The sequence below is a fragment of the Microtus ochrogaster genome, chromosome 4, assembly GCF_000317375.1.
Source record: "Microtus ochrogaster isolate Prairie Vole_2 chromosome 4, MicOch1.0, whole genome shotgun sequence".
Classification (NCBI taxonomy): Eukaryota; Metazoa; Chordata; class Mammalia; order Rodentia; family Cricetidae; genus Microtus; species Microtus ochrogaster.
The window spans coordinates 25,635,028-25,660,492 of NC_022011.1; the positions used below are offsets into that span (position 1 = coordinate 25,635,028).

Sequence of the window (25,465 nt, forward strand, 5' to 3'; positions counted from 1 at the left end):
ACTCAAATGAACAGTGAACATGGTTCAATAAAACTTTATTAAAAAAGACAAGGGGAGCCATGTTTAGCTTGTGGGTCATAGTAGGGCACCTCAATCAAGTTGATTGAAGAAGAGCTGGGTGCTGATCATCCCATACGGATTCTTCCAGATCCGAACTGAAAACATCTCCCGTCTCATGTTCCATAGGAGGACTGAATTCTGTCTATTTCAGTCCCGCAAGGGTGAATAACAAGGTTGTGGCCAATCAGTGCTTCTTATGTGGTGATTGTGTAGCTGCTAGCATCCTTGGTTGCTAATCCTTTGTGGTCCTCCCTCTTAAGGGCCAGGGGCAAGGTGAAACACTGTCGCATCAACCGGGATGGCCGGCACTTTGTGCTGGGGACCTCTGCCTACTTTGAGAGCCTGGTGGAGCTTGTCAGCTACTATGAAAAGCATGCGCTCTATCGCAAGATGAGGCTGCGCTATCCCGTGACCCCTGAGCTCCTGGAGCGATATAATATGGTAGGTTGACTCTCTTGGGAATTGAGTTAGTTATTGCACAGACTAAATTGTATATATGCAATATGCACACTCTTATATACATACCACGTGTCTGGTACTGGATGTCCTGGGGATGCTGAATTAGCCACAGCACACCAAGACCCTGCCTTCATGCTACCCACAGTCACACGGCCAATGTCAGATGGGATCACATGCTAAAGAGGAAAGGCTGGGAGGGCACAGGAGTGTATAAAGAGATGGGGCAATGGCTGCAGTTTTCAGAGGTTCTGAGGAGATGTTACTGAGGAGGAGTGAGCTATGCGGACATCTGGAGGAGGAAGGACTGCAGGGGCAAAAGCCTTGAGGGGGTAGGATGTGAGCATGAAATGAGCTCCCCTGGAGTGATGGGTGATGGGGATGGGGACTGAGAGGTGGGTTCATGTAGGGTCTGAAGGGCCATTGTAAGTCCCTTCTCCTGCTTGTTGTACCATTCTGAGTGCAGGAGAGACCCAGTACAGTTGCTACAGCATCTCACTTCTTGTCAGAAGGTTCTCTTGATTTCTTGAGAAGAGATTGACTCTGAAGGCTGGTTAGTACCAACTGTCAACTTGACACAGCCTAGAATCAGCAGGAAGAAAGTCTTAAGAGAGAAATTTTCTAGGACAGCTGAGGACATGTCTGTGGGGGACCGTCTTGACTGTTAATTGATGTAGGAAGGTCCTGCCCGTTGTGGGTAGCACCATTCCCTAGGCAGTGAGTCCAGAACTCCTCACTACGAGAGGAGAAAACTGGCTGAGTTTAAGTAATCAAGGATGTATGTATTTATTTTCTCTACGCTCTTGACTGTGGATGAGATGATTTGAGTTCCTGCCTTGACGTCCCCATGATGATGGACTGTCCACCTAGAATTACAAGGAAACCCTTTCTTCTCTAAGGTGGTTTTGGTCAGGATATTTTTATCACAGCAACAGAAATCTGTCTAGGACATAGGCCCTAAGACCCTGTGTCCCTCCCATGGGACAGGGAGTGTATATAAAGTCTGCTTTGAGAAAAAGCGGGCTCTAGAGGAGAGAACACATTGTGCCAGAGTGAGGCGTTTTGGTTAGCATGGGCTCCCCTGGAGAGCCCAGACCTTGATAGCAAGAGGTGGAGACACTATGGTGGACAGGGGAGTGGTCAGGGGAGGCGCTGTAACAGGACAAAACTGTGAAAGGGTGGCAGCTGTGGCCCTGGGTAGAGGGACAGGAAGGCTAGGGGAGGGGCCAGGGCAGGAGAGGGGCCTTGGTGGCTGCTGTTGCAAGCATTAGCATACCACTCCAGGAAAAAGGCCTCACTGGTCTGTTTTCCAACTGCCCTGGTGTAAATCTCTCAAGCCTTGGATGTGCTGTCCTTGGGCAGGGTGTCATGAGGAGTTCCTAGCACCCTGTGGGACATGGAAAGGTGTCTACAACTTCAAGCTTGTTTCCAAATTTGGGAGAATTTCTTTGGAGCTTCTTGCTTTCTCTACCTCTGAACCAAAGAAAATTCTACGAGGTTCCAACTCTTCTTTCCAAAGAACAGAATGTCCCGAGGAAGCCTGCAGCCTGGCTATGGACATGGGCCATTCCAGGAACCTGGGATGCCACATCTCCTGTTTGGATGGTCCTGGGAAGTGAACCCAGGGCCTTGTACATGCCAGGCAAGGGCTTCTTCCGCTGAGCCACATTCCCCGAGCCATTTCCATTGACTTTCCTTTGCTCTTTTTTTGTCTTTCAGGAAAGAGACATCAACTCTCTCTATGACGTCAGCAGGATGTATGTGGACCCAAGTGAAATCAACCCTTCCATGGTAGAGCACCAGTCCCACCCATTAGACTGAGAGAGAGTCCCTGCCCCACCACTGGTCTCCATAGCAGCTGTAGCAGGGAGCGTTCTGGAACATCTGACCGTAACTAAAATTTCTCTTGACAGATGATGATGGGCAGCCTGCCATGTGGTTCCGCTGAGGTTAATAGAATCTCATCCACATGCAGCCTTGCTAGAATCCCGAGTTTCCGTGAACCACCTTTGGGCCAAACAGCTTCTAATTAAAAATCTTCCATAATTTTTTTTTCCTGCTTACTGACTGAGCCCGAGGTGTTTATGAATCATGTCTGCTTCGCTGACCTCCTTGCAAGGCAAATGTTATCTCGGACTCCCACCCTGCCTCTGTCTCATAGATTCATGTAGGTAGAGGTAGATTTTGCTTTTTTTCCCCCAGCTCCTCCTCGCTTTGGTTCTGTCTCAAATTTAGTGGGGCGGGCCGGGGCGGAGGAGAGAACTATAGCGGAATTTTTTGTCTGGCACACGATTAGGGTGCAGCTCTCGCTGGTGGGTTCTGTTGATGTCCAAGACTGCAGTTCCTTTTCTTTTTATAAAAGAAATTCCCAATCCCTCGTGGATGCAGATCTAGAGTGAGAAATGAAGGCGCCAGCAGGGATGTGCAGAGGTTAGCAACAGCTTCTCAGAGGGAAGGCTGCGCTATGGCGAGACATGCTTGCCTATCTGTGTAGGGTTTGGACATTTATCCAGCGCCCGCAGAGGAACGTTGATCTGACCACCATCTTCCTTACAGGGTAATGGACGCTGTTTATGCTGAAGGGCTTGTGTCTCTTCCCTTTTAAACATGACTTCACAAATCAGGGGCTACTGTCTCAGAGGAACTCCAGGCAGATGATAGGGGAGAGCAGGGGCCGTAAGAATGAGGTCGCAGTCCCCATTTCCCAACCCTGAGCTGGAGATAGGACCCGAGGCCTCCTGTATGCTAGCGAGGCTGGTGATTTATCACCCAGATATGTTTCTAGTGGCACCCCCTCCTCCTGACAAGACGGTCTAGACGAGCTGTCTTGGCTGTGCTGGGTATGTTCTCGGAACTAGCAGGATAACATGCAAGATAGCATGTGGTAACATGTAAGGTGTGTTGAAGACACGTGTCCAGCGTGGTTCTAAGCACTTAGCCTTGGTTAGGTCCTCATGCCAACTCCACAAAGCAGGTGCCTCTTTGGTACCTGTTTTATAGCTGAGGGAATTGGGGTTATTCAGTTATTGCTGAGTTCACTGCAGGTGGCTGGATTGGAAGCCAGCTCTCTTGGCCATGTTCCTAAATGGCCACGTAGCGGCTAACTCATTTCTCTATAGTCCGAGGTCCTTTCTTGCTGTCTTAGAAAAGCAGCCTCTCTCTAATGCCATTCACAGCACCTCTCTGCCACGACTGTGCCATCCTGTCACCATGAGCCCGGCTCTGGCCTTTACACCCAGAATGCCCTGGGGCAGGAGAACATGACTATTCTGGCCAGTGTCCGGATGGAGTTCTCCGTGACAGAGCTTCTGACAGAGCTTCTAGAAGCTGCATGGCCGTTTATGGAATCTGATAGAGGATGGCAATAGCTTGAAGTCATTGACCTAGGCTCAGCTGTTCGTTAGTTGCTTGGCCTTGGACAGGCTCTGCATCTCTCTGCGCCCCAGCTTTCTCATCTGTAAAAAGGGCACTGTAGCAGCAGCTCCCCGTTGAGGTGGCTGTGATAATTAATGAAGCCAGTGGCGGGTAAACGGTTCAGGGCGACACTCCATAATAGTGGATGCATAGGAAATGCAGGGTGTAGCCATTTTTTTTTTTAACCATCACATGAACTATTTCATTGAATCTTCTCAGGAACCCTGTGGAATATATAAAACTTTGATCGCCGTTTCTGATGGGGAAATGAAGGTTTATCGGGTTCCAGCTTGTACAGACTGGAATGGGCAGAGCAATGGTGCCAGCTTCTGGGTCTGATCAGCATCTAGTCTCCCGGAAGTAGTTTCCCTGAGTCCTGTCTCCTTTATCCGGGAGGAGAGGGAAGCTAAGAATCTAAACGTACTTGACAATTTTAGAGCGTTCCCCATTAGTATTTCCATGCTGTGTGGCGTTTATTCTTTTCATGTGTTTACTAGTGTCAAGCAGCAGGCATCTAGAAAAGTCCTTGAAAATGTTGCCCCACATAAATCCTGTCTTTCTTGCTGCTGATACTGATCCCAGCTTTTGTTGTTTTGCTGGGGAAAGGGTGGGGGATGTTGAGACAGAGTCTCATTGTTTCGTTCAGCAGGTCTTGAACTTGTGATCCTCCTGCCTCAGCCTCTCAGATACTGGAGCTACGGGTAGGCACCACTACACCTGGCATCTCAGCTACTCTTGACAACTGCCCATGCTGTGTAGATGGTTAATTGGGGAACCATTAGCCTAAGGAGAAATAGTGATCGAGTTCCCAGCATGTCTAAGAAACAGTGTATGATTCTAGGAGAGTCATTGAGTACAGTAGCTCTTTGGGGACTTCTGAGGTGGTGGTTGTGGCTGAATCTAAGAGGTGGTGTTGAGAAATTAGCAATGTTGCACCTTTGTCCATGGACCCTTTCTCCTTGTTAGGTTACTCGTCTCTCTCTCCCACTTCCTGGTAACTTTGCTTGACTTTGGCTCCTATGCAATACCAACTCTTGCCAGCAGATGGCTCTGTAACCTTGGCCGCCAACATCTTTCGCTTCCTAATGAGAATTTAATGGTACAGGTTCAGCTTCCCCGTGTCTACTCCTGTCTCCTAACTGTCCTTTTTCTTCCTGTTTTCCCCCAAAGCCTCAGAGGACTGTGAAAGCGCTCTATGACTACAAAGCCAAGCGCAGCGATGAGTTGACCTTCTGCCGTGGTGCCCTTATCCACAATGTCTCCAAGGAGCCAGGGGGATGGTAAGTATGGGGATGGGGAATCTTGGAGGCTAACTTGGCTGGTTTCTTGTGGTGACTCTAAGGAGCTGGGCGGAGCTCTGAGCTCTCTTGTGTCTCACATTCCAAATGGCTTTGACCTATTGTGCTAAGTCCCTGAGATGGTGTTTCTGTGCATGGGCCCTTTGGAAAAATAGATAAAGAACACTGTTGCAGTGGCCAGTGCGTCATATAATACAGTCCATATCACCATAAACTCACTGTATTGTTGCAATAGCACCTGCTGTTTGTTGAGGTCCTTTTGTATGCCAGGCACTCTGCTAATTGCTACGTTGCCTAATCCAATCTTCCTGACAGTCCCGTGAAGCGAAGACTGCTTTGGGTCCCACTTGGCTGACACAGCCATAGAGACTTCCCAAGGCAATGTAGTCACTGTGCAGGCTTCAGCGATTATACAGCCTGTGTGTGATTGAAAAAGAAAAGAAACCTAAAACGCTTATGTCTCTATGTGTGTCTATTTGTCCGTATGTGCACTGTGCACATGCAGGTACTCAGTCCAGCCCAGAGCATCGAAACCCCTGCAAATGAAGTTACAGATGGTTTGGAGCCACCATGTGGGTGCTGGGAATTGAGCCTGGGTCCTCCACATGAGTGCCTAGATTCATCCCCCTGAGTTCCTCTCTCTGCTGGGAGCCCCGCCTCTTCCCTCCTGCCTAGCTATTGGCCATTCAGCTCTTTATTAAACACAGGTGCCTTAGGCAGGTGAAACAAAACATAGACACATCTTCAGGCAGTGTAGACAGATACTCTGCAGCAAGACCCCCTTAATTCCAAACCAGTTCTTACCTGGCTCCCGACATCAAAGACAGACCAGTGGGCGAGGAGCTGCCTCCCTAGGTCTCTCTGCTGATGCCTCTGTCCCCACAGAACCAGCTTGTCCACAGTGGTGCCCTCTGACCTCCTATCCCCGGGCAGGAGCTTGGCAGTACCCAAGACTCTCCCCTCTGGGTGGAACAGCCAGAAATCAGACTCTCAACTCTAGGTGATCCTCCACCATTCTTTTGTCCCTGGATCTGGGGAGTCCCCAGGCACCCAGGGGAGGGAGTATGGGTAAACCTTGGTGAGAACTCCAATGTCACATTGTTCTTCAGTATGTGGGAGGCTTTGTCATGTCCTGTGCCTTCCCTCAGCTCCGATGTGAATTTTCCTAAAACTCCAAGGCTTTTGTCTGGGATACATTAAAAGACAGCACAGATTCATCTGGCAAGGGGCTGTGGGTAAATGCCAGCTGCCACTTACTTCTTTCTTAGATGGCAAGAGGGCCACCTAGTTGTATGTTTGTATCAGATCAGTTGGGGATTGATCAACCAAACCTATTGGGGGGAACGAATAATTTTTGTTTAGGTAGAGACATTTTTGAGAGTGAAAGCAGTGTGAACATTAAAAATTCCATGTGGATAACAGTTATAAAGTTCTTGGTCCTAGAATCCAGGCAGCCCAAGCCTAAGATGGTCTGCAGAAAGGAAGAGGGTGATGGGGGTGCAGAAAGGGCTAGCACTTGGCAGCCACTGTGTGGATGGTGCCACGTGGCCTTGCTTGGCTTATTCTGGCTGGAGAGGTTAATTAAGTACTTCCCACTGCCGCAGTGTATAAATCTGGTTTCCATGAGAAAGATCTCAGGCAATGGGGAAGGCAGAGATGTATGGTTCCACGTTAGGTAAATGTGTGTCTGCTCGGGCAGTGGCCGGCACAGGGGCCAGAGAAGACTGGGGCAGTTGCAGAGGGTCCTTAGAGGAGATACTGCCAAGTCCTAGGAAGTTAGTAGGCTTAGTTGTCAGGTTAGTAGCCTCTTATCAGGCCCGGGAGCTGAGCCTTCTGGAGTAGATGTCAAGTTTGAGTCACAGACAGTCCCTGGGCTCAGACCCAGCTAGGGTGTGATGCCAGGCTATGGAGGCTGGACTTTGGATGGAGAGCTCTTATGTGGTGTGGCTGGAAGTGCTTTTGATAAGAGCCTCTGGCTGCAGAAAGTGCCCAGTGGGTGGCCTGTTTGATAGAAGGAGGCCCTGCTCTCAGGAGTGGACTTGGTGGGGGGAAACGTGGGGGTACCCAGTGTGGTAAGGTCACAGCACTTCCACAGAGGGATCACATCTCATGCTGCTGGCACCAGGTGTGAGTGTGCTGTCTTAGCTGAGTGATAATAAGAACACTGTTTATCTTGCTGGGCATGGGACTCAGGGCCAGTCTAATGCTGAGTGCCACCCCCGGCTTCTCATTGGCAGATTCTGGCTAAGTGTCTGTTTAATACTGAACTGTGAGCTGAGCCTAAGAATGAACACTGTCATAGCGCTGCTGTGTGCTGGACGCTGTTCAAAGCATTTGGCATACAGAGACCAAGACAGTTCTAATAAAATCTAAGCGGCTCCAGCATTGTCCCATTCTACAGATGAGGAGCCTGCAATACTGGTGTGGTGTAGTCACCAAAGAAACTGGAATCTCTTTTTCAAAAGTATTTATTTTTATTACTTTTTACATATGAGTAAATATATGCCTCTCTGTGTATGTGCCCGAGAGCGCAGTGCCCACGGAGGCCAGAAGAGGGCAGAAGATCCCACGGAGCTGTAGTTATAGCTACCTGTTATGGATGCTGAGCCATCTCTCCAGCCCCAAGCAACAAGGGTTTCATTGCAGGCCATTTGGCCCCAGAACCTCCTCAGAACCGTCCCACAGATGGGGCAGCTGATCTCGGGGAGGGCCTTGGCCCCTGTTAAATCTCTGAAAGCTTCGACTTCACATAGTGTTGCCAATACCACAGTCCAGTCAGGAGTTTTCAGCCATCCGACCATAAGTGTTTTAAAAAGGCACAGACTCCCTTGGACACGCTGTTGTCACACACAGATCGTGACAGCCCTCTCTGGTCACTTGGCCCCTCCAGAGGTGAGCCAGCTAAGCCCTCGGTGTCCGTGCTTCTCCACAGGTGGAAAGGGGACTACGGGACCCGGATCCAGCAGTACTTCCCATCCAACTATGTTGAGGACATCTCAGCAGGTGATGCTGAGGAGATGGAGAAGCAGGTATGTCTCCATCATCTGTTGCCGAGGCCTCTGGAGGAGTCCCTTGCGGTCTCTCGGGGATGTCTCTGCAGAGTTTGGCAGTGGAGCAGGCAGAGTGATGCAGGCCACATCTGTATGTGCAAATTGGGACTGGCCCCAAGTTGCAGTGGGTGAAAGTCTCCGTGACGAGCCGGTTGTGTTTTAATCAGGCGGTCCTGGGCTGAAAAGCACAGGAGAATTCCCACGGGAGTGAAAGTAGCCAGACGGGGAATTTGTCCTCTGCTCAAAGCAATGTGCAAATGAAACACGTTCGGTTTAGGAAGCCAGACATGCAGAACGTGCTTGGCATGAGGAAGAAACCGTGCCTTGCTGGAAGGTGAGATGGGGCCTTCTGGTGAATTTGTAAGCCAGGCTTCCGTACCTAGCCACCTGTGATCAGGATGCTCTCAGTAGAAGGAGGTGACCCCTTGACTCCACCAGCCTGCCACATCTGTATGTGACGTGGACATACAATCCTTTGGAGCCCATGGTGTTTATTCCCTAAAATGGCAAGGCAATCAGGAAGGGCTTCCTGGAGGAAGGGACATTGGAGCTTTAAAAGTGAAGCTGGGGTTCATTCGCAAGCGGTGGGCATAGGGAGGCACAACCTAAACCAGAATGTGGTGATGGGAAGCCAGTTGTATCCAGGATGCCTGGACTGGAACAGGGCCAGGGCCAGGACCCCTCCCTGCCTCTCTGTGTCATCACAAGGCTGGCGGAGGAGGCTGCAATAGTACAACAATGGTAACAGCTTCTCCATCTCAGCTGGACCCCAGGATGTTTCCAGGGTGCAACAGGGCTTTGCCCGAGGCTTGGAGAGCCTCGGAAACCAGATGGCGGACCCCAGCTGCTGTTTTCCAGAGGACATGGGGAGCCACAGAAGGCTCTTGAGCTGGAGGAGCAGCGGGCCAAATGGTCTCGTTTCAAATGCGGATCAGATAAGGGCTCTGTGATGGGGTTTGAAATTTGTCCGAGAATTCACAAGGTGTGTTTCTGTGGATTGGAAAATGCAACATAGGGACCGTGGGTGCCTCGGCGCTGCTGGGTCCCCATCCTCTCTGCTTTGGTGTTAGTGCCCTCCCTGCGGACGCTGTAATGAATATGCATTTTCAGCAACGCCATGGGTCGTGGTGGCGCTAAATGGCCTGCTCCGGAAACCGGTTGTCGTTTTATTATTCTGTTTATGGCTACTGAGAATTGGGTTTTGTTTCTTCACAGATTATTGAAGACAATCCCCTTGGGTCTCTCTGCAGAGGCATATTGGACCTTAATACCTACAATGTTGGTATGTACACGTTTTCTTAGCCTGATGGCATTCCAGATCCACCCATTCCACCCTGCCAAGCCTGACTTCAGGATATCCCAAGCAGGGAGGTGGCTGGCACTAGTCCTGTGCCTCCAAACTTAGGGGGCGTGATGCCTAAAGTCAAATGCATGGGAACCGATGGGGCCCTGAGCCTGCTGCTACCATCTGCTCACACAGGGCCGCCTGGCCCCTAAGAGCACCGGTGACTCAGCTGTTGTCATCCTGTCAACATCTGCCCGAGTCTGCGTGCTTTTCAGAGAGCTCAGCTGTTTTTTGGTCAGGCTGCGGTGGATCATGGGGTTGGAAGTTTTGGCCTCTAAGCTTCTAAGGCTGAGTGCCCGTCGTCTCTTCTCTCCGGTTCCGCCCTCAGCGTGTGTGCTGCCAGGGACATGATCTGTGGGGAGAGAAGCAATGATTTGCACGGAGCAGCTCCCCATGTTCAGGGCCTGCGCACATTTAAGTGGGTGCATTGCAGCTTCCAAGGCTGCAGCTGCAAGCACGCAAGGAAGATAGGTCCAGGCATAAAGGCCAAGCTCCTTTCTCGGCTGAGTTCCGAGTTCCCACAGCCCACTGATTCTTGAACTGGGTCCCCCCTTTCCTGGGGAGGCCCGAGCATGGTCCCCCCAGATTTCCGTGATAGCAATCCCTGAGATCCCCTTCCCAGTACGGCCAGCACTTTATTTCTGCCTTTATTTTCTTCCCTCTTTTCCCATCCTGTGACTCTGGCAGGAAAGGTGGAGGGGTTTTGCTCCAGGTGAGAAAATGGTAAGTCCCTGGCAAGTTCCCAGATGCACCGGGACTCTGTTCTCACCTTTGTAGCTGATGCCCTGTGTTGCCCCCTTCCCTGTATTGTCCTGTTAGGAGACATGACACTGTCACTCAGCCGTGGGGGGCTTGTCATTAGGTTGGATCCGCCTTTCAGCTCTGCCAGCGTGACTTCCCAAATGTTGCTGTCTGTTGCGCCTCAGTTTCTCGAACTCACTGTAAGATGAATGTAACAGGTCTAGTGTCCTCAGGTCCCCCTGAGGTTTGCTAAAGGCTAGAAAACACACAGTGTAGTCTTCTGCTGGGGATGTTACCTCAGAAAGTGCAGCCGCCAATGCTGGGCAGATCAGGGTAACCATGGTGTTCCTCCCTAAAGTTACCTTCTTCACTTGTCACCTGCAGGCCACCTTGGTATGCACCACCTAGTGGCCACATGGTTCCCAACCTTTCTCCATCCTCCCATGTCTGGGTCTCCACTCTTCCCCCCTCCTTTCTCTTCTAGGGACGTTTTTCCTTGGAATTAAGATTTATCCTAGGTGCAGCAATCTTACCTTGAGATAGTTGGTACATCGGCGGAAATTCCATTTCTGAATAAGTTTACATTCGTAGGGACGGAGGTCTGACATATCTTTTTGGAGGCCACAACTCAGCCCAATGCTCACCTTTAGCACTAACGCGTACAAAGGGTTCAGATACTGCCTGCTGGAAGGCAGGGATCCCCATCAGCGTGGACTGTGATGGTAGCCATGGCAGCTCTGGCGAGGTCCCTAGAGTGGAGGACGGTCTCTGTGGTCAGCTGTTGGACCCATCAAGACTTTCCTTACCCTCTGCCTACAGTGAAAATCCCCCAGGGTAAGAACCAGAAAGCATTCGTCTTCATCCTGGAACCTAAGAAGCAGGGGGACCCTCCTGTGGAGTTTGCGACTGATCGGGTGGAGGAGCTGTTTGAGTGGTTTCAGAGCATCCGGGAGATCACGTGGAAGATTGACACCAAGGTGAGTCTAAGCATGCTGGGCAGCAGGGTGCCTGCCCAAGCATGCTGGGCACCGGGGTGCCTGCCCGTCCCAGCCTGTGCTGTTCTGCCGAGGCCAGGCATGGGTTCAGAGCCCATTGTTATATTTCAGAGGGACCCTGGATTCTAAACTCTGGTGTTGGCTACAGGAGGCACCTAGTGGCATCATTTCTAATCGAGGGGCCATTGATGACAGAGTTCTAACATGGGACAGGCAGGGTAAAAGCAGGAACTTAGGGTTAGGCCAGCAAGACCAGACAAATCTGGTCTTGACATTGGCTGTGTAGTTCAGAGTTGGAGGTAATTCTGTCTCTTAGGATGTATGGACCAACCTAGACAATATCCCTAAAGCACTCAGCATGGGAGGCTGGAAGCCAGTGACCTCCTAGACGCTGACGCACTTCTGAAAAGCATTCTCTCAGGAGGCTGCTGGAGTCTGGAGCTGTGTGAGAAGGCAGCTCTGTGTAGGAGCTTGACGGCATTGTATAGGGGTACAGTGGGTGTGTGGAGGGGGCTCTTCCTTCCCCTAGTCCGTGTGCTGGGCTCTGGGCCTGAGGAGACTGCCTTCTGCACTGAGCTTGGCTAGGGTGTGGAAGGCATAAGAGGGTGTTGGGTGCCATCCTCTGTTTCTCCTTCATGTAGCCCTTTGAGGCAGGCTTTCATGCTCAACCTGGAACTTAGGGTTTTTTGGGGGGTCAGACTGGCAACAGAAAGCCCTAATAATCCTCCTGCATCTTCCCCACCACAGTGTTGAGGTTGCAGTTGTGAAAGGCCACACCTGGCTTCTTAGGTGGGTGCTGGGATCTGAACTCAGGTTGATATGGTTGCACAGTGAGCTGCGCTAACCATTGGGCAATCTCTCCAGCCCATGCACGGTGGAAAATCTTCAGAGGATAGAGGGAGGGGGATTTGTCTTCAGGACAGGAAAGCACCCATCCCTGGGTGTTTAGGCTGTGTGTGGGAGAGCTGCCTGGGTGCTCCAGGAGCATGGCATGGTACAGGTGCTGGCTGAGCATGGCATGGTGCAGATGCTGGCTCAGCGCTGTCCTGGTACCCGTTTCCACAGGAGAACAACATGAAGTACTGGGAGAGGAACCAGTCCATCGCCATCGAACTCTCTGACTTGGTTGTCTACTGCAAGCCAACCAGCAAAACCAAGGACCATTTGGGTAAGTCCCCCGAGACCCAGTGAGGGTGAGCTGGGGTTTGCTGTGAGGCTGGTGTGGCTGGTACAGTACGGCAAGCGTTCGCTTTGCTTCCTAATGGATCTAGGCGGAAGCCCTTCTGGTATCCCCACAGCCAGGACATTGGCAGTTCGAAACAAAACAAATTGTAATCCGCTCAGAAGGAAAGGCTGCGGGGCATTCAGGTCTCTTTTGATTGCCTGAGACTTCTCTTTGTTGTGCCAGACGTTGCTAAGGGCAAGTGGTACCAGCTAAGATGTGATTGTCACTGCCTTTAAGTATGTTTGTGTGTGTGTGTTCATAACTTATCTGGAAAAACATGACAACTGAGCCAATTTATCATAGAACAAAGAATTATTTGGGCTTAGGGTTCTAGGTTCTAGAGGAATGAGAGAGAGAGAGAGAGAGAGAGAGAGAGAGAGAGAGAGAGAGAGAGAACCAGGAAAGGCATGAGGCTTTGAAACCTCAAACTTGTCCTCCAGCAAGACCACACTCCACACTTCCTAAACTTCCCCTAACAGTGCCACTGACTGGGGACTAAGTGTTCAAATACACGGGGGCCATTCTCACTTATGTCCCCTGGTCTCATTCCCGTTGCTGTGATAAAATACCTGATCACTACATTGGAGCACTGGACAGAAATCTCAAGGTCCAAATCAGGAGCAGAAGGAGAGGGAGCACGAGCAAGGAACTCAGGACCGCGAGGGGTGCACCCACACACGGAGACAATGGGGATGTCCTATCGGGAACTCACCAAGGCCAGCTGGCCTGGGTCTGAAAAAGCCTGGGATAAAACTGGACTAGCTGAACATAGTGGACAATGAGGACTACTGAGAACTCAAGAACAATGGCAGTGGGTTTTTGATCCTACTGCACGAACTGGCTTTGTGGGAGCCTAGGCAGTTTGGATGCTCACCTTACTAGACCTGGAAGGAGGTGGGCGGTCCTTGGGCTTCCCACAGGTCAGGGAACTCTGATTGCTCTTCGAGCTGAAGAGGGAGGGGAACTTGATCGGGGGAGGGGGACAGAAATGGGAGGCGGTGGCGGGGAGGAGGCAGAAATCCTTAATAAATAAATAAATTAAAAAAAACAAAAAAAAACCCCAAAAAAAATACCTGGTCACGTCACAGTCACACTCGTCACACTTGCGGATGGGTGTAGAGAGAGAATAAGCTAATTTATGCCTAGTACGTAGCTAGCTTTCTCCGTGCTCACACAGTCCAGAGCCCCAAGCCAGGGAACGGTGCTGCCCACTTTCAGCTTGGGGTTACCCACATCAGATACAGCAGTCAGGATCATCCCTACAGATGTGCCAACAGGCTAACCTGATCTAGATAGGCCCTCGCTGAGATTCTCTGCCCAGGTCATTCCAGTTTGTGTCAGATTGACAATTAAAACGGCCCATCATGGTGGGTGTCTGTGTGTGTAGTTGTATGTGTGGAGGCCAGGGGCCAGTCTTGGCTGTTCCTCATCTGTCCATCTTGTTTTCTCTCCCTCCCTCCCTCCTTTTCTCCCTCCCTCCCTCCTTTCTTTCTTACTTTCTTTTTTTGAGATGGACTCTGCCACTGGGCTTGGAATCAGTAAGCTGGTAGACTGGCTGGCCAGCTAGCTCTGTGGATCTGCCTTCTGCAAGTCCCACATACTGGGATTGCAAGTACACACTGCCGTGCCTGGCCTTTCCCCATAACTTGTGGGCTCAAACTCAAGATCTGCTCGCATACTTGGCGCTTTACCGAGGGGCAATCTTCCTATCTCTTCAGCGTCTTTTCAAGAGAGTACTGGTTTCCTTTTGTTACCTGGGCCTCTGTCATTGTGCCCAGAAGCAAGGGTGACCTTCTCCTCTGTCTTGGTCAATGTTCTACTGCTGTAAAGAGATGTTATGGCCATGACAACTCTTATAAAGGAAAACATTTAAGTAGGGCTGACTTACAGATTCAGAGGTTTAGTCCATTGTTATCATGGCAGGAAGCATGGTAGCATACAGGCAGACATGGTGCTGGATAGGTAGCTGAGGATTCTGGGTATGGATCCTTAGGCAAGAGAGAGAGCACCACTGGGCCAGGCTTAGGCCCTTGAAACCTCAAAGCCCACTCCAGGTGACACAGTTCCTCTAACAAGGCCATACCTACTCCAATGAAGCCACACTCCCGAATAGTGCCTCCCTTCTGGTGACCAAGCATTCAGATCTATGGGCCTTTGGGGGCCATACTTATTTAAACCACCACCTCCTCTCTGCAGAAAACCCGGACTTCCGAGAAATCCGCTCCTTTGTGGAGACAAAGGCGGACAGCATTGTCCGGCAGAAGCCCATCGATCTATTACGGTATAATCAGAAGGGCCTGACGCGTGTCTATCCGAAGGGACAGAGAGTTGACTCTTCAAACTATGACCCCTTCCGCCTGTGGCTGTGTGGCTCCCAGATGGTGGCGCTCAATTTCCAGACGGCAGGTAAGGGACTACAGTAGCCAGCCTGTCCAGGCCGGGCAGTGGCCCTGTCACAGCTGGTCAAGTCAGCTGGGTGGCTGATGGGTGTGGTGTTTCTGAACAAGTGATTGGGTTGGCCTGGCAAAGCTGAACTTGAAGGTGGGATAGTGCAAAGCGCCTGAGCTGAGTGGACACCTTACTGAAGTTGGCTCCAAGCTCATGAGTGACAGAAGAGTTATCATTGTGGCTTAGGAAGGAAACAAAATAACTTCTTTAACTAGTAAGTGTAGCATTGGTTTGCAGCCTGAGGCTTGGCTGAACCCAAGAGTTCTATGGCTGCCTTATCCCTCCTCTTTGTGTGGTGTTTCCTTTCTAAGGGCTTCAGGCTCACACACACACACTCCTCTCTCTCTCTCTCTCTCTCTCTCTCTCTCTCTCTCTCTCTCTCTCTCTCTCTCAATTTCCATAGTAGGGAAAACCCGTGTACACAAATTCTTGGACTCTGCTCTTTGCATCCTGTGGATTCTCTTATAGCTACTTGGATCCCACAGAAGGGAGCTGAAATTCATTTAACAGCTGGCCCAGCCCAGCTCTAGGCATCTGAAGGTCAGGTGCCATCCCCATCTACCATAGATGCCAATGCCTCCTGGGTCTCCCATGAACCTTGTTCCAGGTCTTAGTGCCCAGCTGTGGGGCAGACATCCTTTACTCATGGGGCGGTTCCCAAGAAGCTCTCACTTTGATGAACTGCCCTGAGGAGGTCCACTGAGCGCCTGTCTCCTGGTGCTTGCCCCAGTTCCTCCTCTAGACTGGGTGGAAGCATGGGCACTACCTTCTGGTGTGATTTCACACCCGTAGTTTTATGAGGCTCTTCCGATCTTTGCCCATCGGCTGAAAACGGACGTTAAATTGTACTTCGAGTCAAGGTGTTGAGTGACATTAGCCTTTTCCCCCTCACCAACTCAAGGGATGTTTGCCTTGGTCTTCCTGCAAAGCGATGGGTCTTCTTGCCCAACGCATCCCACCAAGCTGGCTTCTTATATTCCTTTTGAATATCTGCCTATTATTTGAACTGAGACAACTGACTGTTAAAACAAATCTACTATTGTGTGTGTATGTGTGGTCGTGTATGCCATGGCACACGTGGGACAGTTGGAGGACATCTTTGTAGAATCTCTCCTTCCATCTTTATGTAGGTTCTGGGGACCTCACCCAGGTCATCAGGCTTGCATGGCTGCTTTCTGAGCCACCTTGGATTCTAACGGTTTACCTGGCAGTGTTCCTAAGTGCTGGGGTTGGAGCTTGGGGCTTGCATGTGCCAAGCAGGTGTTCTACCCTGATCGACATCCCTTTATAGTAGATTCTTTTTTTAAAAAATATTTATTTATTATGTATACAATATTCTGTCTGTATGCCTGCAGGCCAGAAGAGGGCAACAGATCCCATTATAGATGGTTGTGAGCCACCATGTGGTTGCTGGGAATTGAACTCAGGACCTTTGGAAGAGCAGGCAATGCTCTTAACCTCTGAGCCATCTCTCCAGCCCCCTATAGTAGATTCTAATTTAGTAAAGTTTCAAGATTTTTTTTTCTGATGCGGGTTTTTTTTTTTTAAATGCCCTTCATGTTTCCTTGGGGTCAAATGTTCTTTTGGAACAGTTGAAATCATCATAGGGAGGCCGTGTAACCCATGTCCACGAGCGCCTGGAAGCTGGTGTTCCCTGGCTGCCCCGTAGCATCCCTGCTCTCTCCCCTTAGACAGGTACATGCAGATGAACCACGCGCTGTTTTCACTCAATGGGCGGACGGGCTATGTCCTTCAGCCTGAGAGCATGCGGTCGGAGAAGTACGACCCGATGCCACCCGAGTCCCAGAGGAAGATCCTGATGACGCTCACTGTCAAGGTAGAGCGGGCAGCTGGGCGGGTCTCCTTGGACACTGGTGACATTCTTGTCTCTGTTCAGCCATTACCGTCTCTTTAGGCTCATGTGGTTCACCAGGATCATTCTGGGCTGACTCTTTGTAAACCCTTCCAGTCACTTGCCCTTGTCTGGGTCTGATATGTGCACTTGGAGTGCCTGTGAGGTCAGCCTCTGGCCAAGAGAGGTGTTCATCTCCCCTTTGCCTTGGAGAGGCCAGAGGTCTCTTATAATCCAGTCCTTAGCACTTGGGGAAGACCCAGGAAGTTTAGGTGAGATGGGCTGGGGAGGTAGCTTTGTTTTTAGAAGTGTTTGTCCAACATGCATGAAGCTCTGGGAGCACCAGGGAAACAGAGGCAGGAGGATTGTCATGAAGGTGAGTGAGGCCAGCCTTGTCTACATAACAGGCTTGAAGCTAGCTCAGGATAAAAGAGACCTCATTTTAGAAATGCAGAAAGCAAAGGCTGTGTAAGGGCCCTTAAATAAGGGTTCGTTAGAAACAGATTACCCCACTTTCCCCATCTGGGAAATGCACTGTCAGGGTAGCCATGTCAGGGTAGCTCAGGTGAGTCTCTCCGGCTGAGTCACATGGCTTCGGCTCTGGTCAAGGTCTGGGAAGCTACTGCCCCTCCCTATCATCAGACAGTGACGGTTGGTGGATCGGCATCCACGCTTCTGGGTGCCGTGGTGACTTCTCCACGGGATAAGGCTAGCTGTGAACTTGTGCAGTCTGACTCCGGAATCCTAAAAGGATCCACGAAGCACTGCTGTGTGGATCCAGGAGAGTTCCAGTCCTTGCCTTCCGTGTCCTAGGTCCTTGGTGCACGCCACCTCCCCAAACTAGGGCGGAGTATCGCCTGTCCCTTTGTGGAGGTGGAAATCTGTGGAGCCGAGTACGACAGCAACAAGTTCAAGACGACGGTTGTGAGTAAGTAGCTGGCCCTTTCTGTTTGTGTGGGTGTGCCCAGGTACTTGCGGAGGTCAGAGGTCAACAATCACATGACTTCCTCGATCATTCTCCACCCTACTTTACGAGCCAGGATCTCTCTGTGGACCTGGAGCTCATCAATTCAGCCACATTGGCTGGTCTGTAGGCACATTGGCTGGTCTGTAGGCACATTGGCTGGTCTGTAGGCACATTGGCTGGTCTGTAGGCACATTGGCTGGTCTGTAGGCACATTGGCTGGCCGCTAGGCTCCAGGGGTCTACCTGTGTCTCCCTCAGCACCGCTTCACAGACATGTGCTTGGCTCGGACACGAACTCTGGGCTCTGAACCTGGGTCATCCCGCTAGTCCTTCCACTTGAAGGTTAAGGGAGGAGACTCCTAAGTGGGTTACTGTTCCTTGGGGATTTTATGATGTACTTTTGCTGTTATCCAGCCCTCCCAACTCCCCCAACCTCTCGTTGAGGAATCAGAGCCACCTGCCTGCTAGACACCCTCAGGGAACAACTCAGGTGCACAGCAATTAAACTGGCCTTTTGATAGGGTGGCAGGTTTGCTGTGGGTCTTGCCTTATAAGGCTGGTCATCCATGAGAATGCCCAGCACACTTCTGAGGCCCCCAGCTCACTTTCTTCTCCAGGCCAAGGGGTGTGGCTCACAGGGGCTCTGCTCACCCCTTTTCTTGGTACCCCTGCACTGAATTCTGTCCTACACCTGCCCCACTTCCCTTCCTTTCTCCTATCCCACAAGGTGAGTTGGGTGAAGCGGCAGCATCTTCCTCTGCTCACAGAAGGTTGGCCTGAGCAGAAATAACAAATATAACCCTTCAGGGTTTCTTGGACTAGGGTGTGGATGTGAATTGATTTGCCAGACTGTAGAGGGATTTGAAGCTGAGGCTGCAGAGGCTGGCTTACCCTGAGGAGGCAGGGCACATGAATTGGTAACAAGTTTTGGTCTTTTCCAGACGACAATGGCCTCAGCCCTGTCTGGGCTCCAACGCAGGAGAAGGTGACATTTGAAATTTATGATCCAAACCTTGCGTTCCTCCGCTTTGTGGTGTACGAGGAGGACATGTTCAGTGACCCCAACTTCCTGGCTCATGCCACGTACCCCATTAAAGGGATCAAGTCAGGTAAGGACCATTAGCAAAGATGTTCCATGTGGAGAGCCAAGTTTTTTGGTCTGTGCTGCAGGCTGTAAAAAGAACACGCCAGCGTGTTTCCCGGCAAAGGTTAAGTCACAACAAAGCCAGTCAGGTGGGCAGTAAGCACGAGGGTGGGGAGAACGTGGAGAAAGGCTGAGTCCTTAAGCTATCAGGGAGCAAAGCATCAGTTACTCCATCTTCAACCAGGCACTGTTTGATTTCATTGTGAGTTGCCTCAGGCAGTTTGTCTTCATTAGCAGGTGAAGAAATACCTTCTTCCACAAGCCCTGTGTGGCTCTGGCCAGTATCCTAAGAATGAGGCCCTGAGCGAACACAGGCTCTAGCTCTTTTTTTTTTTTTTTTTGCTTTTTGCTTTTTCGAGACAGGGTTTCTCTGTGGCTTTGGAGCCTGTCCTGGAACTAGCTCTTGTAGACCAGGCTGGTCTCGAACTCACAGAGATCCACCTGCCTCTGCCTCCTGAGTGCTGGGATTAAAGGCGTGCGCCACCATCGCCCAGCCTCTAGCTCTCTTAAGCATTCTGAATTTACCATCTTCTACAAGACTTGGAGGTTGACCTAATTCTTGGATTTATTTTCATGCCGAACACAATACAAAACTCCCTCCTGCCCTACGAAGGCCCAGTCAAAGCCAGCCACATAAAAAACCCATATATCTGGGCATCTCTCAGCCCTCATCAGAGAAGCTTCTTTTTGAGGTAGATGGTTATAAATGCAGAGAATAAGAGACTGTGGGGTGCTTGGTTCTATGTCATCTATGTTATTCTATGATATATGTTACCCCTCCCCAAAAGCTCAGGGATCATTGAGGAAGAGGAGATAGATTATCAGAGCTCCAGACAAGATGGGTACAATATCAAGCCAACCCAAATCACAGCACAGATGGGGTCAGGGCTCATGAAGTCCCACTCCTCACTGAGGAGTTGTTAGCAACTGGTGGCTGCTGGGAGAGGGAAAGCCCCATCTTCTTCAGGGACTCAGTCCCTGAGAGGTTACCCAGCCCAGCTCCGATAGATGGTCCCATACCCATGCATAAGTGCACCCAGAGGATTTAAAAAAGAGAGCGCATGAAGCTGGGGGAGAGGGGCTGGTTGGGAGGAACTAGGTTGGATTTGATCAAAGCACACTATGTACGTATATGACATTCTCAAACAATTCAAAAGTATGAAAAAAAAAAAAGAAAAGAAAAACAACCAAAACTTGCTGTATTGAATTTTTCCAAGTGCAGCTAAGACAGTGTCTTGCCAGACCTTGCAGTTCTCGGAAGGTGGCCATCCTTAAGTGATATGGTTTCTCTCTGTTCCTTCCTCCCTGGATTTCACATATGATCCAACACACAGGCCAGCTTCATGGCGAATATCTTCCTTCTTTATCCCCAGCATTGCTGATTCACGAGACAGACCTCACAGATCCTTCCGGATTCCCCAGGAGGCCACTGTTTCCTGGGTTCCCAGAGCAGTCATTTTTCAAGAGAAAGAAATTACTATCATTTTTGTCATTTCTATCAAATTACTGTCTTTTGATGTTTGGAAGCCTGGGCTCTATTCTGTGCTGAACTGGGCCTTTTGAAAACTTGGACCATGCCGCCTCTTCGCTCATAAATTCTCTCAGCTTCTCCAGTCAGTTCCCTCACTCCTCGAGAGCCCCTCCTTCTAGAGGATGCTCATTGCTGGGCCCACCAGGGGATGCTCCCATTCAGCCCAGTGTGGAGCTCTGGCATCAACCCGCCCCCTGGGAACACCTGGGCAGTGCTGAACAAAGGGGGCTGGGCCCCAGCTGCCCATCTGGCTGCAGAGGACCCCAGCACCCGAGTGAGTCTGGGGAGATAGATCTGTAAAACCTCATTTGTTGTAGGGAGGGGCCTGCTTATTCATCCTGGCCGCCCGGCTAGCTTAGCCCCGAAATAACCACACAGAAGCTGTGTTCATTAAATCACTGCTTGACCTGTTAGCTCTAACATCTTCTGGGCTAACTCTTACACCCTTGATTTAGCCCATTTCTATTAATCTATGTATTGCCATGTGGCAGTGGCTTACCAGGAAAGATTCAGCATGTCTGATTCTGGCGACTCCATGGTGTCTCTCTCGACTCTGCTTTCTTCCTCCCAGCATTCAGTTCTGTTTTTCCTCACCTACCTAAGCTCTGCCCTATCAAAAGGCCAAGGCAGTTTCTTTATTCATTAACCAATGAAAGCAACGTATCAACAGAAGGACCTCCTACACCACTCATTCCTACTTAGCAGCTTAGGAAGAGCATTTGATTACATTACGATAATAATAATAATAGCCAACACCCCTTGGTGGTTAGCAGCACTATAGATGATGTTACAGTCGGCATCAGAGCTAGTGGACTCTGTTGGCTATGTGCTTTTTCAGACTAGCCCAGTAAACAGGGTTCAAAAATGATGCTCCCTCCTCTTCTTGACAAGAAGAGTAGCATTGGGAGAATCTTTGTGGTTCTGCTCTTAATGCCCGCATGGCATTAAGGAGCTAGACCAGCTGGGTCCTGACCATCTTGCTCTTCCCCTAACCCTACCATCCTTTGAAAGATGGGGGAGGTCACCCTTGGGATGAAGTCAGAGTTCACGGCACACGGTCTTTCCTTCTTGCTAGGCAATCAGTTCCCCTAAGATGATTTAGCCCAGAGATTGAAAAAACCAACAAGGAAGCATCAAGGAAGATTAATACTGGGAGCCTCCACCCCATTCTAACCAGGAGATAACCACAGCAGGGACGGTCTCCCTTTCTTCGCCAGCTCCTAGCATATCTATATTCATGAGAGACAGGAAATAAAATGAATAGTCCTTTTGTGCAGATGGCTTCCAGGGCCTTCTAAACTCGAAAATAAACTTTGCCCATTGTTAGGATGGCTGCATTTAAGCTTTCAAATTGGCTGGGCCCTGCTCAGGAGGGAGACAACACTTACTGCACTCAGCTACCTTCATTTCTTTTTATTTAATCCTCACAGGAAGCCCGTGAGGGCTTGCTTATCTTTTTTCTTTCCTTTTCGTTTTTTATTAAATCATTTTTACTTCTAAAATCTGAGTACTTCAAAACCTAGAGACTTGAACTAACTCATTCAAGGTCACAAGCTGGTACTTGCCCTGTTGTTTTTCCCTCTCTGTAGGCTGTCCTTGAGGGGCCTCTTATTTCAAGTGGGTACTTAAAGCACCCCCAACATGGACTTTTCTTCATTTCCCTTCTCCATGTGAAACAAACAAAACTAAAAACAACACAGTTTTCGTATTGTTGGTGAAACTGAGAAATACCTTGACTCTAGGTCACACGAGAGCTTCTTAGAGTTGGGAAGGAGGACGAGGTATGGGGAGCCAAGGGCAGAGCCCATGCCTCCACTGTCAGCCAGTCCTGCCCTATGGCTGGAGTCCACAGCTGCCTGGCAATGTCCTGGGCCACCCCAGAAGAGCCTGAGGTCCTGTTTATTCTCACAGTCCATTGACACTAACCCATCTCCAGGTCAACCCATGAGATGCGCAGGAGCTGTGCCTTAGTGGGGCTCGTAAGGGATGATAGCCACAGAATCTGCTCCTGCACCCACGTCTTAACAGGAGCCACAAACTCCATTAAGCTTGGCCAAACTGCAGGCATTCTGTGATTATCAACCCAGACAGAAACCAGAGCAACCAATGAACTAACCACCACCCAGAATCTCATCTCTCGTCAGGTGGAAATGGGTCAGACAATTTCAGTGCAACAGTATTTAATGAACTCAGAATGTCTCCCAAATGCTACAGTGGGGAAAATGTAGCCCAGGAGTTTTTATACCCACCCCCGACTAGCAGACATCTAGAAACTCAAAGGACAGCTCCATTTCCAATGCACAATCAGTGATTCTTTGTCACATGAACACAAGAGGACAAAGTCAACTAACTAAAACATTCGCAAAGAAGTTCAGTCGAAACCACAAGGGGAATCGTGCAACTTAACACCATGTTTGAACACTTACTGCATATGGCGTTTTTTAATCCAAGACCAGCTGGGTGGTGGTGGCACATACCTTTAATCCCAGTGCTCGAGAGGCAGAGGCAGGTGGATCTCTGTGAGTTTGAGGCCAGCCTGGTCTACAGAGTGAGCTCCAGATGGTGAGTGCTGTTACACAAGGAAACCCTGTCTTGAAAAAAAAAAAAAAGGACCAAAGTAATACTGAGTTCTGATTAGTGAGGTGCATGTTGCTATACTGGCATCTTTGTCTTGCTTGGAGCTACAAAGAAGATGGATATGATAAGATAAAATAAAATATAATAAAAGGGCTAAAAAGCTGGCTCAGTGGCTAAAGGTGCATGCCACCAAGTCTGATGACCTGAGTTCAACCCCTGGGACCCACATGGTGGAAGGGGATAAATCATTCCTACAGACTGTCTTCTGACATCCACCTGTACGCTATGGCTGCCATGCTCCCTCCCAAAATAAGTCAATAAAAATAAAAGTATACAGTAAAGGAGTAACAATAGGATAGAGGTATTGGCCTATAATCGTCCCTCACCATGGTCTTCTAGCTTTGTAAAAAAATTTAAGTTATAAAATGTCAGAAAAGCATCCCCAAGTCTTTCTTTGTAGGAGAATCATGGTTGTTAAACAGGGCATAGGGCAGCTTATTTTCAAGACTTCCTCCCTGCCGCAGGGAGTTCTTACTTCGCTTGCTTGCTCTAAAAGAAGTCAACAGGATGCAAAGATTCCCTACCACGTTGGTGTAGAAGCAATAACATCTTTAGAAAACTATAAAACCGGGAGGGAAAAAGGGAAAGCACAAGATTGGGTGGTCATGCCCCTGCCTCCTCCCTAGCAGCAGAAGGGGAGATTCAGTAGATGCTGTTTCAAGGTGTTAAGACGGACTGGTGAGGTGGCTCCCCAGAGAAAGGTGCTCAATGCCAAGCCTGACGACCTGGGATCAGCCCTCAGGAAGCATATGGTGGAAGGATAGAACTGGCTCCCGGACACTGTCCTCAGCTTTGCACATGCGTGTGATAAAATACTGGGTAGTGTGGATCTTCCCTGAGAGAAGGAGGCTGACACATGGATGGAGAAGGAAACGGGGGTGTCTCTAATGTATGTTTTGTTTATCCTGGAGGCTCAGCTGATACCATGTAAATAAAAAGCTTTCGGGGGGGGGGCAAGGGGTAAGAAGAATGGGTGACTGAGACAAAAGGTTAAATTTAAGCTTCAAGGGCTGTTCACTGGATCTGTGCTTTTTAAAAGACACACAAGCATCTGCTTAGAGAGGAAAGGCCGCTCGCTGCGGTGTGCGGTAGGCTAGGGAGCGAGTGGTCTGTGTTTTCCGTGGACTTTCACACAAGACAGTCAACCAGCTGTCGAGATGAGTGGCCGCAAATGTGATTTATTGGGGGTAAGGGGAGTCGGCTCCAGTTCACCCTGCGTCAATCCTCAATTAGAAGACATGTTTCAAGGTCTACCGCACGTGGGTCCTGGTTGTAAATAGGAAGTGGGTTCCAGAGAGGGTGATCAGTGCAGCTACAGCTGCCAAGGGATAGTAACATAGGAGATCACTGAAGAGAAGCCCACCCCCTCCTGTGCTTTGTAAAGACCCGAGTGGAGTCAGTGGGTTGAAGATTCATTATAGTCCTGAGTGTTTCAACTTCATGAGTATTTAAGGAATTAATTCACAGTAGTATCATCCACCCTAATTTCAGTGACGGATAGTATGTAGATTCTTACATCTTTCTAAAATTACGTTGATTAATTGTGTGTCTGTATTTAGATTTAAACTTAAATTATAAAATTTAAATAATAAAGCACCAGTGGGGGCTGTTTCTCTCTCTGTTTCATATGGGAGTCAGTTTGTCAGGCATGGCAGTGGGTACCTTTACCTACCTACTGAGCCATGTTGTCGAGCCGGTTTTGATTTCTTCTGAACTAATCATTTCTAGTTGGCAGGTGTTTTTTTTTTTTTTTAACTTTACTAATAGCCCTGTGTGGATTTGTTAAGAATGCTAGTCCCCTTTGACCTTAGAACGGGAACTTGGGCATCCGGATCGCAGGCCCTAGCATGGCGCACTGACCTCTCTACCCTCTGGATGGCCATGCCGTCTCCAGGCTATCACAAGAAAGCCAAGAGCTGATGTTCATGGCCTGCCATTGGCTCTTCTCTTTGTGTTTCCGCTGCAGGGTTTAGATCAGTCCCTCTGAAGAATGGATACAGTGAAGACATCGAGTTGGCTTCCCTCCTGGTTTTCTGTGAGATGCGGCCAGTCCTGGTGAGTGGGGGACGCTGACAAGTTGGGCATGGTGGGAAAAGAATAGAAGTACTGTGGACTGATGAGCTGAAACCCTTTCTGGACCAGTCAAGGTCCTGAGCTTACCGCCTCAGCATCCTTTCTTGAAGAGTGCTGTAGGATTCAATAGCGGGGGGGTCCTTGGAAGAAGTTCCTCATGGTTACTTGTCACCAATAGCCTGGGCACATGATGCTCTTCCAGAAGAGTTCATGCTTTCTGGGTGTGTTGC

At 49.8% G+C, this 25,465-nt stretch overlaps 1 protein-coding gene across 1 annotated transcript in view; it reads left to right on the forward strand.

Annotated features, from left to right (window-relative positions):
* Plcg2 (phospholipase C gamma 2) overlaps positions 1-25,465 on the forward strand; it is a 117,767-nt gene that overhangs the window by 79,340 nt on the left and 12,962 nt on the right. Inside the window, exons 19-30 of the mRNA XM_026789575.1 lie at positions 321-501; positions 2,236-2,307; positions 5,101-5,210; positions 8,161-8,257; positions 9,494-9,560; positions 11,184-11,341; positions 12,425-12,527; positions 14,781-14,990; positions 16,724-16,869; positions 17,698-17,812; positions 18,792-18,959; positions 25,129-25,217. Of these exons, the coding sequence (XP_026645376.1) occupies positions 321-501; positions 2,236-2,307; positions 5,101-5,210; positions 8,161-8,257; positions 9,494-9,560; positions 11,184-11,341; positions 12,425-12,527; positions 14,781-14,990; positions 16,724-16,869; positions 17,698-17,812; positions 18,792-18,959; positions 25,129-25,217 (1,516 nt within the window). The remainder of the gene's footprint in view (positions 1-320; positions 502-2,235; positions 2,308-5,100; positions 5,211-8,160; positions 8,258-9,493; positions 9,561-11,183; positions 11,342-12,424; positions 12,528-14,780; positions 14,991-16,723; positions 16,870-17,697; positions 17,813-18,791; positions 18,960-25,128; positions 25,218-25,465) is intronic.